General features: G+C 44.4%; 1 protein-coding gene across 1 annotated transcript in view; it reads right to left on the bottom strand.

Moving 5' to 3' along the window:
* Positions 1-3,172: 3,172 nt before the first annotated feature.
* ROBO3 (roundabout guidance receptor 3) overlaps positions 3,173-15,560 on the bottom strand; it is a 226,396-nt gene continuing 214,008 nt past the window's right edge. The window contains exons 23-28 of the mRNA XM_058194558.1: positions 14,150-14,377; positions 13,429-13,610; positions 8,905-9,012; positions 7,066-7,245; positions 4,833-4,987; positions 3,173-3,686 (exon numbers count right to left, since the gene is read on the bottom strand). Of these exons, the coding sequence (XP_058050541.1) occupies positions 3,675-3,686; positions 4,833-4,987; positions 7,066-7,245; positions 8,905-9,012; positions 13,429-13,610; positions 14,150-14,377 (865 nt within the window). The 3' untranslated portion in view covers positions 3,173-3,674. The remainder of the gene's footprint in view (positions 3,687-4,832; positions 4,988-7,065; positions 7,246-8,904; positions 9,013-13,428; positions 13,611-14,149; positions 14,378-15,560) is intronic.

Consider the following 15,560-nt stretch of genomic DNA (forward strand, 5'->3'; position numbering starts at 1 on the left):
GTAGATTTGACTGCAACTTTGGGAACAGCTGCTGTAAAAGTGGATGAAGTCACTGATTTCTTTTGTTGAATCAGCTCGGTGGAATCAGAAGCTGGTTGGGCTGGAGACTTGGCCCAGCCCAGGTTGGCAGGACAATTGGAAATTGTGTCTCTGGCTGGTACCCTGCATGATTTATATGAACGGCTGATTGCAGTGAAGTGACAAGGCGCTCCCATGAGTCCCATTGCATTCATGTATATTCTGAATGCGTATATTTGGAAGAATGGGGAACAGGACTGAGCAGCAAATGAGAAGGAGAAGCTGAGGGTCAGCAGCCAGCATATTTTTACTTGTGTGGATAAATGGATAAACACTTTCTATTAGGAATGAACAAAACCCCTATGCCCAGCCTGTTCGTGAACATTCCTAGTTTTGCATATTGTATTCTGGATGGTTAAAGACACTGAGCTTGTCAGATGGAAAATGGACAGCCTGGGTTTGAGTTCTGAGTGCTGTGTGACAGGATGAGCTCCTGTTGCTCGCCCCAGCTCCTGCCCATGTAGCAGTTTGAAAGCATGCCAGTAGATAAAATGCAAATGCAAGTAGATCAATAGGTACCATTTTGGCGGGAAGATAAGAGTGTTCTTTGTGCCTTTGGCGTATAGCCCTGCTGGCTACATGGCCACGGAAAATGTCTTCAGACAACGCTGGCTCCCTCAGCTAAGAAACAGAGATGAGAACACAACTGGACAGGGGAAATCTTTACTTTTATTCTGAAAATCTGGAAATAATACCAAATACTGTTTGTGTCCCTACGCTTGGTTTTTTTTTTAAGCTTTGGACTTTTATCTCATCTTATACTTAATTCCCACAGGACTGTCTTATGTCTAAGTATATTTACTCATGTGATATGGCTATATTATTATCATCCTTATCTTCTTGTTGTTGTTGTTTTATTCATTATATTCATTAAACATGAAACTCAGTCAACTGAACATTTAAAAATGTTTCACAAATATTATAGACTTGATTATAACATCATATAACAATATAATACAATAATATAATAATCATTGTGTCAGCTTTGGAAGCTGTACTATGGACACATTGATTATAATGATTATTCTGTTATTTTGCATGTACATTGAAAGCTTCTGCACCAGAAACAAATTCCTTGTGTGTCCAATCACACTTGGACCAATAAAACTTCTATTCTATTCTATTCTATTCTATTCTATTCTATTCTATTCTATTCTATTCTATTCTATTCTATTCTATTCTATTCTATTCTATTCTATTCTATTCTATTCTCTGTTCTGTTCTGTTCTGTTCTGTTCTGTTCTATTCTGTTCTATTCTATTCTATTTCTATTTTGACCCCTATTTCTAATTGAATTGCAGGTTTGTTTTGTTCTAAATGGTGCCTGTTCTCCAGCTGGGCAGCCCTGCCCCTGTACTGTGGCTCTTCCCATCTCCCAAAGCTCATTAGAGGAAGCCTTGATGCAAAGGAAACAAACTCATAAATCCTACTGAATGGGCTTGTCTTCTACTCCTGCTTTATGGCCCAGTTGCAATAGACTTCTTTGAAGGCATGCCAGAATAACTTGAAGAGGAGTGGATTGCAGGGAAGAAGTTCAAGGCTCAATTTGATTTCCCACCACCAGAAATGAAAGAGGCAATCATTGTTTATTTAGCCTTAGGTAGATCTGTATTCTGAACGAGTGTGCTGGAAATTGTTTTGTGGCAAACGAAACCCACCTTTGCAGACCATAAACCTCTTCTTCCTGGGAAAGCAGTCAGTTTCTTTCTCCTTGATTTATGGACTATAAGCTCATTCATCGCTAAGAGCAGAAGGATGAGATCGGTGGGTGTGGTTATGTATTCCCACCAGGAGGATAAATTGAAAATATTACTTCCCTGAACAAATCATTCCCAATTTTTTTAATAGCCCAGCTCTCTCAGCATCTTGCACACCAATTTGCACGAGCTGACTCTGATGTAGACCTGGGAAAGGTAGACTGGGGTAATGGGTATTGCAATTTACCGTGATATAGCACCACAGTGGGCAAGGAGAAGACCATGACTGAGATACCTGCTCAGTTTGCCACCCAAGGATGTTCTTGATTGGCAATTTCAAACCATTTTAATTGATCACGTCCCTTCAAAGAAAACAGAAACAGAACATAGGCTTAGGATGCCTATGGGGACCCAAAGTTATGAGGATTCCAATCAATCAATCAATCAATCAATCAATCAATCAATCATAATAGAGCTGGAAGGGATCTTGGAGATCTTCTAGTCCAATCCCCTGCTCAAGCAGGTGACCTTATACCATTTCAGACAGGTGGCTGTTCAGTCTTTTCTTAAAAACCTCCAGTGATGAAGCACCTACAATTTCTGAAAGCAAACCGTTCCACTGGTTAATTATCCTCGTTGAGGTTTCTCCTTAATTTCAGATTGCTTCTCTCCTTGAGTAGTTTCCATCCATTGTTTCTTGCCTTGCTTTCTGGTGCTTTGGAAAATAGGTTGGACATCCCTACCTTTAGAGCAGGAATGTCTACCTTGGCAACTTTAAGTGATGGTGATTTCAACACCAAGAATTCCCCAGCCAGCATGTTAAAGTTGCCAAGGTTGGAGACCTTTACTTTTGAATAAAAAAAAGAACCCTGTTTGCAAATAGTCTTGTACGGCTTTATTTCCCTAGTCCTTCTCTTAGGGTCTTTTGGATCTTGCTGCTTGGCTGACCCTGGGCACTGAATTTACTTTCTAATGTGCTGTCTTCAATTTGGTTCCAACTAGTTAGCTCTTTTGGCCAGCTAAACTACAGAAATGGTCTTGTGTCAGGGCAGCTGCTTATGGCCACCAGGAGTTGATGCGTTTTCTTCAGCCATCAGGCAATAGGCTTGCTTTGGGCTTAGTGCGTTGTTTGAACTCAGCCAGTTGTGAGGTTCGTAAGCCACAGTTTATAGCTTCATGATGCAGCCAAGCCAAGTTTGACCTCATCCTTCTGTTTCATATTTCTGGCCCTCAGAAAGTTGCTGCAGCTTTGTGCAATTCAATAAAGCAAAAAGACTGCCTTTTCTGGTAATTCTCCTTTGGAAAGGGAGGTGGATCAGGCAAACTACCTGCGTTACAGGATCCATGAGGACGCATCACCAGGAAAAAAAAAAAAAGCACAGATTGTTCTGCAAGACTCAGGTTAACAAATAGCTTTATTGGCCATTTTACAAAAGGATTCATTAGCTACCAAAGAAATCCCCACTGAGCCCTGCTTTATGGCAGGCAGGGCGAAGCACCTGGGCAGCATCTGATTATGTGCTTGATGTGATGGGCTCTTTCAGGGCCCAACGTGAGCTGAATGTCTGCAGATCCACTTCATTTTCTGCCTCATTTCCCACTTCTTACCCACCACTGCTAGCGGCGCCAATCTCCCCATCTCGAAAAATGCCCAGCCTCTTCCCAAACAGGCCCACTGAGGCTCAAGGCTTGAATGTCTCTTTGTCTCCATTTATAAATACAGTTTCCTTGCCTCTCGGGGACTGTCAACCTCCAGGAAAACAAACCTATTTACATGGAGCCAGGCCGTACTGCTCCTTTGGAAGGATCATAAATTAGATGCACAGAAAACCACCAGGCCCCAAGTCTACAGATATCAAATTCATAACCTTGCTTTGCTCATGCCAATGGCGTTTGGTTTCATCTTTTCTCCTGAAAATGCAAGAAGAGAACACATGAGTATGCTTGCTCCTCTAGTTTGTTTGCCTCTCTGTATTGCGTCATCCAGGTTTTAAAAAAAAGTGCCCATTTATTTCCTTCCCGAAGTCCATCATCCCAGGCTGCTTCAAACACAGATGGGCCACCTGTAGGTCGCACACCTGGATCCCTGCCCACTTTTCTCACTGCTTGGTTCAGCTGTATCTTGGCTAGTTGCCAGTAACTGACCCTGTCTGGTATTTCCTAGCAGTTTATGGGGAGGCACTTAGATTGTTGGCATCTCAAAGCTAAGAGCAACAGAAAACTAGCAGCCATCAGTGATTTCTGAGGAAGGAAGAAATCACTGAGGGAGAGGGAAGAAGGTCTGGTCTATTTTGATGTGCACGAATGCAGATCATTACCAACCTGGAAGTGTTTTGGCTCCAAGATTTTAAGTGTTATTTTATTTTTTTCCCCAATGATTTGCCAATTTCCTGATTAACTTATCTATTTTTTCTCTAAACCCACTTTGATTATTGTCTCTAAAAGTCAAGTTGTCTATGACTGGACTCCCTAGTGCAACTACTACAAAGTTGAAGGAGATCTGAATCAAGTCTCTAGCATAATAAGGAAAATGACTGGGTTTAAAATTGTGCCTGGACAAAGCTCCCCTAGATGCAATGACTTAGGAATCTTATGAGGAATATTATTTAGGCAGTTTAAGACCTCACAAGCTTGCTCATTAATGCAAAATCAAAATGATAAATCTTGGTTGATCAACCCTGTTGATCTGTTTAATGCAACACTACACTCTAAAATATAATGCTTTGTTTTATCTTAAATATGGCATACAATTTAGCAAGTTGCATAATGCAGTCACTGGGAGCTACTCTAATACTTGGTTTGTCTGCTCCACATCAAATGAGCAATCCAAAAGAGTTAGAGTAGAACAAAGAGTTAATACTCTTCCCAGATTCTGTGGTTCTAATACACATCAGGATACACATTCTTTTTAGTTCTTGAGATCTTGATGGCTCTACCAGCTCTGTATGACAGCCAGCAAACCCTTCTCAGCCCATCCCAAGCAAGGGTCTTGAACCCCTCCTTCAATCGTGCAAAAGAAAAGGGGAAATGTGGCAGTAGGGAGCCCTGTGCAGTCACCTCATTGCGATCCCCTGTTGTCCGGCTGCGCCCTGATCCGTGGCCTCTGGATGCTGTGGAACCCCTAGAGGAAGAGCTTCCGGTTGTAGAGCAATTGCTTGACATCTGGCTCCGGGAGAGAAAGCTGGGCTTGTTGTAGGGAACAATTTCTTCTTCTGTCAAGAGTCACCCAACAAGAGAGTTTAAAACAAACCAGAAAAAAAGCAACAGTTTCTTTAGCAATGCACACCACAGCTGTTTTGCAGTCTACACAGTTGTGGAAACAAGGATGGGATAAAAATAAGAATAATCACCAAATCTTGCATCAGTCTTCCTTTTCTAAGTAAGTAGATGTTTGTGAGCATACTCAAAGTCATGAAATAACAGTTGTTGGTTCATTTCATGCCCTTGAATGAACATCACCCATACCTGTGATCATTTCAAATGGCCACTAATTCCTGCTCTTAAGAAAACCAACTTAAGAAGCAATTTCCAAGCATCTATCTTGGCAAAAATTCAATCCAGAGCAGGGGTCTCCAACCTTGGTCCCTTTAAGACTTGTGGACTTCAACACCCAGAGTCCCTCAGCCAGCTGGGAGTTGAAGTCCACAAGTCTTAAAGGGACCAAGGTTGGAGACCCCTGATCCAGAGGACAGGAAAATTCTGAGCTCATTACAAGGAACCAGGCTAGATATCCTACAGCATGCAATGGTCCTTGTCAGCTGCATAATTCAACAAAGCTGCATTACAAATAAAAGTTGTGGGTCTTGGAAGAGATCCCCTAATCTCCATAATTAGGTCTTGTGGAAATGCCAAAAAGTGAAGGGGATTTAGAGGTGAGAAGAGTGATTCACTGTAGAAACCTCTGCTTGTAATGGTCACCTGCATGATCTAGAATAGGGCTGTCAAACTCATGGGCCACGGGCTGGATGCGTCATGCACTGGCCATGTACACACCCGGTTTAGCGAAGGGGAAAAAAAGTTGCGATGTGTCACGTGATGACACTGTGACGATGCAAGTTTGACACCCCCCGATCTAGAATATCCTGTTTCCCTCAGGAATTCTTTACTACTTTGATCATAAACTGAACTAATGCACCTCCTTCTCTCCAAGTGCCTCAAAAACAACAACTTAGGCACTAGAAACTCTGGGAACTGTAACTTCATTTGGGGACCTGAATTTTTAATGCATGTACAAACCAGATATCTTAGAAATTATTTCTCAGAGTTCCTGCATTCAGATTAATATTTTTTTTGGAGTTTGGGGGAATGGTAGTCTACTTCTGCTGACTGCTGGCTGCTTGCAATTTGGCAGTTCAAATCCCACCCGACTCAGGGTTGACTCAGCCTTCCAAGGTGGGTAAAATGAGGACCCAGATTTTTGGGGGCAATAGGCTGACTCTGTAAACTGATTAGAGAGGGCTATAAAAGCACTGAAACTGAAATAAACTATCCATTGCCCAAAGGACCAAGAGCAATCTGGTTTGCTGTATATGTCTTTATTATAGGAAGTTTTCTACTTACAACTACAATTGGAACCAGAATTCCATTATTAAGCAAGGTGGTTATTTCAGTGAGTCATGCCCAATTTCATGACCTTTTTTTTGCCATGTTGTTAAGCGAATCACTGCAGTTGCTAAGTCAATCATGTCATTACACGAATCCAGCTTCCCCCACTGACTTTGCTTGTTGGAAGACAGCTGGGAAGGTCACAAATGACATTCGATCGTGGGATGCTGCAACCATCATAAATCCATGTCGGTTGCTAAGCACCTGGATTTTTACCATGTGACTCTGGAGATACTGCTACGATTGGTTGTAAGTCACTTTTTCAGTGTTGTTGTAACTTCAAATGGTCGCTGAATGAATGCTTTTAAGGTGAGGACTACCTGTATTGAAATCTACTGCAAACTGCTTTGAGACTCATTCTGTTGAAAGGTGAAACATCAAATGAGCAGAAGCACTAAATTTTTCAAGTGGAAAAAGCAAACGGATTTCAATTTTATATAACAATTCAGTTCGCCAAGCCCCATGCTTGACTATTCTATAGTAACTGCAGCAGAAAAGAACATTTCCAAGATGAAACAACAGGCCATCCTCCTCCTTGAATTTTTAAGGAGCTCCAAAGTAGTCATCTTCCTTCAAAAGCAGAAAGCCCTGGAGATAGGTGATTATTCATATTACTGGCTCGTGACTCCAGATCAATACACAATCTCACAATCGTATGAGAAACGTTTCCTATGACTAACATTACCATCTCGGTGCTGCTGGTAGAGCGGGCCAGCCACTGTGCGATGGGCAACTTTCCTCTCCATGGCCAAGGAAGTGTTGACGTCTTTCTCTAAGGAAGGGTCACAGTCTAGGCGTGGGGTGCTGTCTGGAGCAGAGCTGCTGAGATCTTCTGCAGGTGGTGGCAAAGGTGGTGGGGGCAGATCTGCAAGCAGAACTGATGATTAAAGCATCCACTCTTGCTTTCTATGAAGCCCCTGAAATTTCTTCAGATGGTCCTCCAATGCATTCAAAAGATTCATCTTAGAGCAAGGGCTCTCCAAACTTAGCAAGTTTAAGACTTGTGGACTTCAACTCCTAGAATTCCTCAGCCGGCCATGCTGAGTTGAAGTCCACAAGTCTTAAAGTTGAAGCAGAGAGTTGAAGTCATAAAATTGCCAAGTCTGGAGACCCCTGTCTCAGAGCATTCATACTGGCAGCCTTAGGAACTTGAAAATCTCAGAATGGTATGTGCTGCACTCTGAATGGTGGTGCTTGGAGAATCAGATGGCTAGTGAAAGTACTTCAGTTGTAGTTACTAAAAAAGAAGAACTGCTTGCTGTTATTAGTAAGAACCAGAAACAAGTGGAAGAATCAGGACCAATATCAGCAAATGCAGAGTTTGTCATTGGCTAGCTACCATTGCTGACTTCAGAAGTCCACCCATGGACTGGAGTATCTAGACAACCAGCAAGTAGCCAAAGACATGGAGCAAACCAAAATGACCCCTGCCCCACACATGGCCCCAGATGCTTGCAGGTGAAAAGCTTTAGTATCTATAAAGGAGAATATTTGTAGCTGAGGGTTGAAATGAGGGATTCTTGGTGGTCTGAGCTTGGTTGTTTTCTTGCAGATGTTTCATTACTCGAAGTAGGTAGCATCATCAGTGCTAAGACTAACACTGATGATGTTACCTAATTTGGGCAAAGAAACATCTTTGCAGGAAAACAGCCAAGCTCAGACAGCACCAAGAACCCCTCGCTTTAATTTCTTCCATAAGTAGGATTTGACATTACCTTTGGGCCATGGGAATCATGATGTGATCTCATGCCAGTGGCCTGAATGCCCAATAAAGACATCAAACCAAAATGGAAATCTCAGGCGAGCATTGTGAGAATTTCAAGATCTTGCAATTGTGACAAGGACATCACATGCATGGATACACATTTTAAACATCACAAAACCAAACCAGGGTTGTTCTTGAGGATTTAGCGGGCACGCTACCATCCTGGGGCTCTATGTTCCTCTCTCCACCATCTCTAAATGGTGGCTTATTAGCCTTTTAAATAAATAGCTCTTCTACATAGTAAATTGCTTTATTGGTCCCCAATGGCTGAGTCCCAATTTAATACTTGCAATGTGTGGCTTGCTTGAGATAAGAGAAAGGAAAAGTTAAATGTGTTCCTGAAAACAATTGTGTGAGCAAGATTTTATAAAAGGAGGTGGGAAGCAGATGCTTTCCAGATGTGAGCGGCTGCTTCTTGGTACACTTAAAAAAAAAAAAGCACATGGAGGAACATTACCGATTAGGTAATGGAATTAAGAGGATGCTATAATTAAAGGCATCAAGCCAGTTTGGTATAGTGGTTAAAGAACTGAGGCTAAAAAAAACAGGAGGCTGAATTTGAATCCTGTCTTAGGCATGAAGCCAACTGGGTGACTTTGGGCCAGCCATTTTCTCTTGGCTCTAGGAAGGAGGAGACAGAGACAAACCACTTTTGAACGCATTGCCAAGAAGACTGTCTGTAGGCTTGTTCGTGCAATCACCAGGAATCAAGAGAACAGAAGGGGATTTAACACTGTATAGCACAAACTTGGGAGTTACCTCCTTGTTTCTTCTCTCGACGATAGTGACTGGACTTGGATTTCTTTTTGCCTTTTCCTTTCTGACCCAGAGGAAGCAAAACTTCACCAAGGCTAGAATGGGTCTTGCCTGCCGGTAAAAGCCCAACGTTAGTAACAAATTAGCCTTCCCCACCAACTTACTGGCAAAGCTCATAATTGCTACCTGTGCTAAATGGATAAAGAACACGGGCAAAATATGTACATTATGCTAAACCATCATGCGATATGTTGGATTTTGGTTTAGGGTGTTAGGTGAACTCTAACATAATGGTTGATTTCCTCATATTCAGGTCAACCTGAATGCCCCAAGCACTTTATCTTTTAGCCTCCCAATAACCCATGAAGTAGGCTAGCGATTTTCATGATATTGACTACAAGGGGATTTTGAACCTGGTCCTCCCAGTCTAATGAGCTCAGCACTGCATCATGAAGGGGCCGGGATAGCTCAGGCAGGATAGCTCAGGCAGTAGAGAAGCCTGTTATTAGAACACAGAGCCTGCAATTACTGCAGGTTCGAGCCCGGCCCAAGGTTGACTCAGCCTTCCACCCTTTATCAGGTAGGTAAAAAACTCGTTCCCTGGATGGTCAAGCCCCTCAGAGCTTGGGTCTTCGGCTGATGCTTTGCAATGCCCGGTCCGTGGTTAATAAGGCTCCCCTGATTTGTGACCTTATTCAGAGGGAGTCCGCGGACCTTATGGGCATTACGGAGACCTGGCTGGGCACAGAAGGGGGTGTACCCCTGGTTGAACTGTGCCCTCCGGGTTTCCGTGCATTCCATCAGCCGAGGGCCCAAGGTAGGGGTGGGGGGGTGGCGGTTGTGATTAAAGAAAGTCTGGAGCCGAGGGAGTCCACTGTTCCTCAGATAGCTGGCTGTGAATCCCTCCTTGTGAAGTGGGGCCACCGGAATCAGATGGGGCTGTTGATCACGTACCTGGCTCCTTGCTGCGTGACTACAGCCCTACCTGAACTACTAGAGGTGCTTGCTGGCGTGGCGGTTGAGATCCCCAGACTTTTGGTCTTGGGGGATTTCAACCTGCCATCTGCCGGCTTGTCATCAACGGTGGTTCAGGAGTTCCAGGCCTCCATGACGGCCTTGGACCTAATTCAAGTAACTGATGGCCCTACACACATTGGGGGAGGCGCACTAGATTTGATTTTTATCTCTGGTCAGTGGGTAAATGATCTGGATTTAGGAGATATAGTGAAAGAACCGGTGTCATGGTCAGATCATTTTCTTCTTCGCCTAGACTTTCGGACCGCCGCTCACCACCGCAGGGAGACGGAGCCAATGCGTTGGTTCCGTCCCAGGCGCCTGATGGACCCGGAGAGGTTCCTGATGGAGCTTGGGCCGTTTCCTGAGGATCTTACCCACGGCACGACTGAAGAACTGGTTGCGGCCTGGGAACGGGCCGCGGCTGGGGCTTTGGACCGTGTCGTGCCTTTGCGGCCTCTGACCCGGCGTAGATCTCAATTGGCTCCCTGGTTTTCCGAGGAGCTGAGAGAGATGAAACGCCGGAGAAGACGCCTAGAGAGTACTTGGAGGTCTAGCTGTTCCGAGGCTGATCGGACACTAGTGAGGTCCTTTACTAGGACCTACCTAGTGGCAATGAGGGAGGCGAAGCATTCCTATGTCTCCACCCTCATTGCATCGGCAGATAACCGCCCGGCCGCCCTGTTTCGGGTGACCCGTTCCCTCCTCTGTCAAGAGGGACGGGATGACCCCTTACAGGGACGAGCTGAGGAGTTTAACGGTTATCTATACGATAAAATCGTTCAGCTTCGGGATAGTTTGGACCAAGATTGCGATGATCCAGCTGAGATGACAGAGACACGTCTTGTTGAGGTTATTTGGGATGAGTTTGAGTCTGTGGCTCCCGAGGACATGGACAGGTTGCTGGGGAGGTTACATGCAACTACATGTTTACTGGACCCGTGCCCTTCCTGGTTAGTGCTGGCTGCTCAGGAAGTGACACGAGGCTGGCTCCAGGGGATTATAAATGCTTCTTTGATGGAAGGGGTTTTCCCCACCGCCTTGAAAGAGGCAGTGGTGAGACCTCTCCTCAAGAAGCCTTCCCTGGACCCAGCTATTTTGGGTATTATCGTCAGTCTCCAACCTTCGCTTTGTGGCGAAGGTTGTAGAGAGTGTGGTTGCATGGCAGCTCCCCCGGCACCTGGAGGAAACTGTCTATCTAGACCTGTTCCAGTCCGGCTTCCGACCCCGTTATAGCACGGAGACGGCTTTGGTCGCGTTGGTGGATGACCTCTGGAGGGCCAGGGACAGGGTTGTTCCTCTGCCTTGGTCCTATTACATCTCTCAGCGGCCTTCGATACCATCGACCATGTTATCCTGCTGCGCCGGTTGGAGGGATTGGGAGTGGGGGGCACCGTTTATCGGTGGTTCTCCTCCTATCTCTCTGACCGGTCGCAGACGGTGTTGACAGGGGGCAGAGGTCGCCCTCGGGGCGCCTCACTTGTGGGTGCCTCAGGGTCGATTGTCTCGCCTACCCTGTTCAACATCTATATGAAGCCGCTGGGTGAGGTCATCAGTGGTTTCGGGGTGAGTTATCATCTGTACGCTGATGATACTCAGCTGTACTTTTCCACCCCGGACCACCCCAACGAAGCGGTCAAAGTGCTGTCCCGGTGTCTGGAAGCCGTACGGGTCTGGATGGGGAGAAACAGACTCACGCTCAATCCCTTCAAGACGGAGGGGCTGTGGATGCCGGCATCCCGGTACAGTCAGCTGCATCCGCAGCTGACTGTTGAAGCAGTTAGTGGCCCCAAAGGAGGTGGTTCGCAACTTGGGCGTCCTCCTGGATGGACGGCTGTCTTTGATGAACACCTGGCGGCCGCCAGGAGGGCCTTTACCAAGTTCGCTTGGTTCGCCAGTTGCGCCCTTCCTTGACCGGGATGCCTTATGCACGGTCACCCACGCTCTGGTTACGTCTAGGCTGGATTATTGCAATGCTCTCTACATGGGGCTGCCCTTGAGGTGCACCCGGAGGCTGCAGTTAGTCCAGAATGCGGCTGCGCGAGTAGTAACGGAAGCCGCTCGTGGCTCCCACGTGACATCGCTGCTCCCTAGCTTGCACCGGCTTCCTGTGGTCTTCGGTGCGCTTCAAGATTTTGGTAACTATCTTTAAAGCGCTCCATGGCTTAGGACCCGGTACTTACGAGACCGCCTGCTGTTACCTTTGCCTCCCACCGACCAGACGCCTCACAGAGAAGGTCTCCTCAGGGTGCCGTCCGCCAAACAGTGTCGGCTGGCGGCCCCAGGAGTAGGGCCTTCTCTGTGGGGGCAGTGACGCTCTGGAACGAACTTCCCCCTGGCCTGCGTCAAGTGCCTGATCTTCGGACCTTCCGTCGTGAGCTCAAAACATATTTATTCATTAAAGCGGGACTGGCATAATTAGTGATGAATTTTAATTGGGTATTCTTAATATTTTTAAATTTTTAAATCTAAATTTTAATAATCAGCCTTTAAAATTTGCTCTTTTTAAATGTTGTTTTAAATTGTATATATTTTGTTTTTATTTTGGCTGTACACCGCCCTGAGTCCTTTGGGAGAAGGGCGGTATAAAAATTTAATAAATAAATAAATAAATAAATAAAAATGAGGACCCAGATTGTTGGGGGGGCAATAAGTTGACTTTGTAAAAAAATATATATACAAATAGAATGAGACTATTGCCTTATACACTGTAAGCCGCCCTGAGTCTTCGGAGAAGGGCGGGGTATAAATGTAAACAACAAAAAAAAAATATTCTCAAAAGCCTCAAAGGGAATTAATCTTCCTCAGCGCAATTACAGATAGTCCTCAATTTACGACATTTAGAGACTGTGCAAAGTTCTGATGGCTCCCCCCCAAAATACTTAGGACCAGGTTTCAAAGTTCTGATGGCCAGGCCCCCATCACAGTCACATGACCACAATTCGAGCTCTTGGCAACTGGCTTGCATTTATGGCCATTTCCCATTTCCCATGGCCACATGACCACAATTGATTGCTCATAAGCAGCCCAGAGTCACTGAGAGTGAGTGGACAGCCATATAAATCCAATAAACAAACAAACAAACGAACAAACAAACAAAGATAGATGATAGATAGATAGATAGATGATAGATAGATAGATAGATAGATAAACTATGTTTTTGCTGAAAACTAGTACTTACTTCTGTTTTTAGCAAAAATTTTCCATAGCAAATAATGGGTTTACTCAACAAGCTTAACAATTTTGGTATTCACTTAACAGTCAATCAAAAAGAGTAATAAAATCAGGTTCACACATGGATGATCCACTTTACAGTTGTCATGATTTAGAACTGTAAAAGGCTCCATTACTATCATAAATCAGGACTACCTGTCACTACAAATATTTTACTCTTCCTGTAATAGGAAGCTAATTGCAAGGAGAATTCCCTGATGGTCTCTTCAAAGAGGATGCCACGGCCATCCCTGTCCCTGTGATGCCATGGAACACCTGGGAAGAGGGAAATGAACTCACCTTGACCAGGGGAGTCCACATTCTCTGCACTATGCGCTGGTGTTTGGCTCAGGTTACGTCGGTGACTTTGCCTGGGAAACACGGCTTCTAACTTCTCTTCGGGCAGGTTTAGATTGGGGTTAGACTGAGTCAAGGGAGGACTTGAGGGCCTTGGCAAGGGACCTGACCCATTGGGTAACCACCTGGGAAGCAAAGGAGCATCAGATTAAATGGACAGTCTTTTGGGATGTCCCAATTTTCTAATCACTTAAATGTAGAACATTATCAGAAGTTTTCGGAGAATAGGCATGGCTTTAGACTTCAAATAGTATGCATGAACGCCATCAAGATGACAGCCCCTGTCTGCTTTCACTTTCCATTGTACCAAACACCGGGGGGGGGGGAGGGTGTCTTGGGGGGTTATTTCCTTACTTAATAGATCTTCCTCCTTTTTCCCCAACACATCAAAAGCGCTAATGTCACACATTGATAAAAGAAAGATACATTTATTGAATACGATCCAATACGGTCAAGTCTATACTAGCACACAAACTGCAGTGGATTAACCTCTGCCTAAAATGACCCTTCTCTTGCCCAGTCCCGGCCCACTTCCCATAGCAAACAGACGCAGCAGATATTGACCCTAAAGCTTCTGCAGATCATTAGGAGAAATCTGGAATCTGCGAGGGCCACACTACAGGTGACATCATAAGCCTAGACTGCAGACTTGGTGAGCTCATACCTGGGCAGATGTGGAATCTCAAACTGGTGCAGCCTGGGAATATCCTCTGAAGCTCGCATCTCTTCCCGTGGCGAGGGAGTCAGGGTGGCCGTGGACTGCTGTCCGTAGGAATTTGCAGGAGAAGAGGCATCGTTGCGAGGTGGGGGAGGTGGACATTCTTCTTCCTGGATGTTCTCCATTAAGTAGGTCCTCTCTGGCAGCGGTGGACACCATTCCTCCACCTCTGACCTATCAAGGTTTATACATTATTCTAAGCCATGACTTATAATAACTATGGTTTATTGAACACATGCTTGTTCATATGTAATATAAAGCCATTACAACTCTGACCTACACTTATTCATACATCATTCAACAAACCAAACAAAGCATGTTGTGGATTCATTGGTGCCTAAAGTAAGTCATCCAGCAATCTATATGGCTGTCAGTGGACTAAAACACACTTAATGTAGTTACTAAATTAATTCATTTGGACTCATACTGAACATTGAGTCATCAACTGCTACAAACTGCAACCAAATCAATGCACAAATCAAAAAGAGGGCTGTGAAAATATTTATAGACCCCTCACATCCTGGACATAAACTGTTTCAACTCCTACCCTCAAAACGACGCTACAGAGTACTGCACACCAGAACAACTAGACACAAGGACAGTTTCTTCCCGAACGCCATCACTCTGCTAAACAAATAATTTCTCAACACTGTCAAACTATTTACTAAATCTGCACTACTATTAATCTTCTCGTCGTTCCCACCACCCACCTCCTTCTACTTATGACTATATGACTGTAACTTTGTTGCTTGTATTCTTACGATTTATATTTATATTGTTTCCTGATTGCTTATTTGTAGCCTATGACTATCATTAAGTGTTGTATCATTAAGTGTTAAGTTTGTACCCTATGACTATCATTAAGTATTGCAAGTGTTGTACCTCGACAAAGGTATCTTTTTTTTCCCTTTTCTTCTTCTGAGAGTATATGCACCAAGACAAATTCCTTGTGTGTCCAATCATACTTGGCCAATAAAAAAATCTATTCTATTCTATTCAAAGCAAAGCAAAACGAAACAAGCTTTGTGCATTTCTTAGGTTTTCAATGAGCTGCTTTAATTATGTTGAATGAACTCAGCCAATAAACTGGCCTGGAAGACTAGGCTCCCAATACTCAACTAGTTTCTTGATTAAATACATGCATTGTAGCACCCATTTTATAGGGGAGAAGAACATCATAGGTGGAGGGGCATTTAAGGGTTCTGAAGGTTAAAACTTAATTTTTGAGTCAGTTGAGGATATCCTGCATGGAACTATTGACTTCAAAACTGGCAATACTGATTATAATTATTTGTCCCCTCGTACATATTGCTCTGTTCATAAGCAGGACATTAGGGCAGTCTGTACTACAGGAAAA

The sequence above is a fragment of the Ahaetulla prasina genome, chromosome 9 (genome assembly GCF_028640845.1).
Source record: "Ahaetulla prasina isolate Xishuangbanna chromosome 9, ASM2864084v1, whole genome shotgun sequence".
Classification (NCBI taxonomy): domain Eukaryota; kingdom Metazoa; phylum Chordata; class Lepidosauria; order Squamata; family Colubridae; genus Ahaetulla; species Ahaetulla prasina.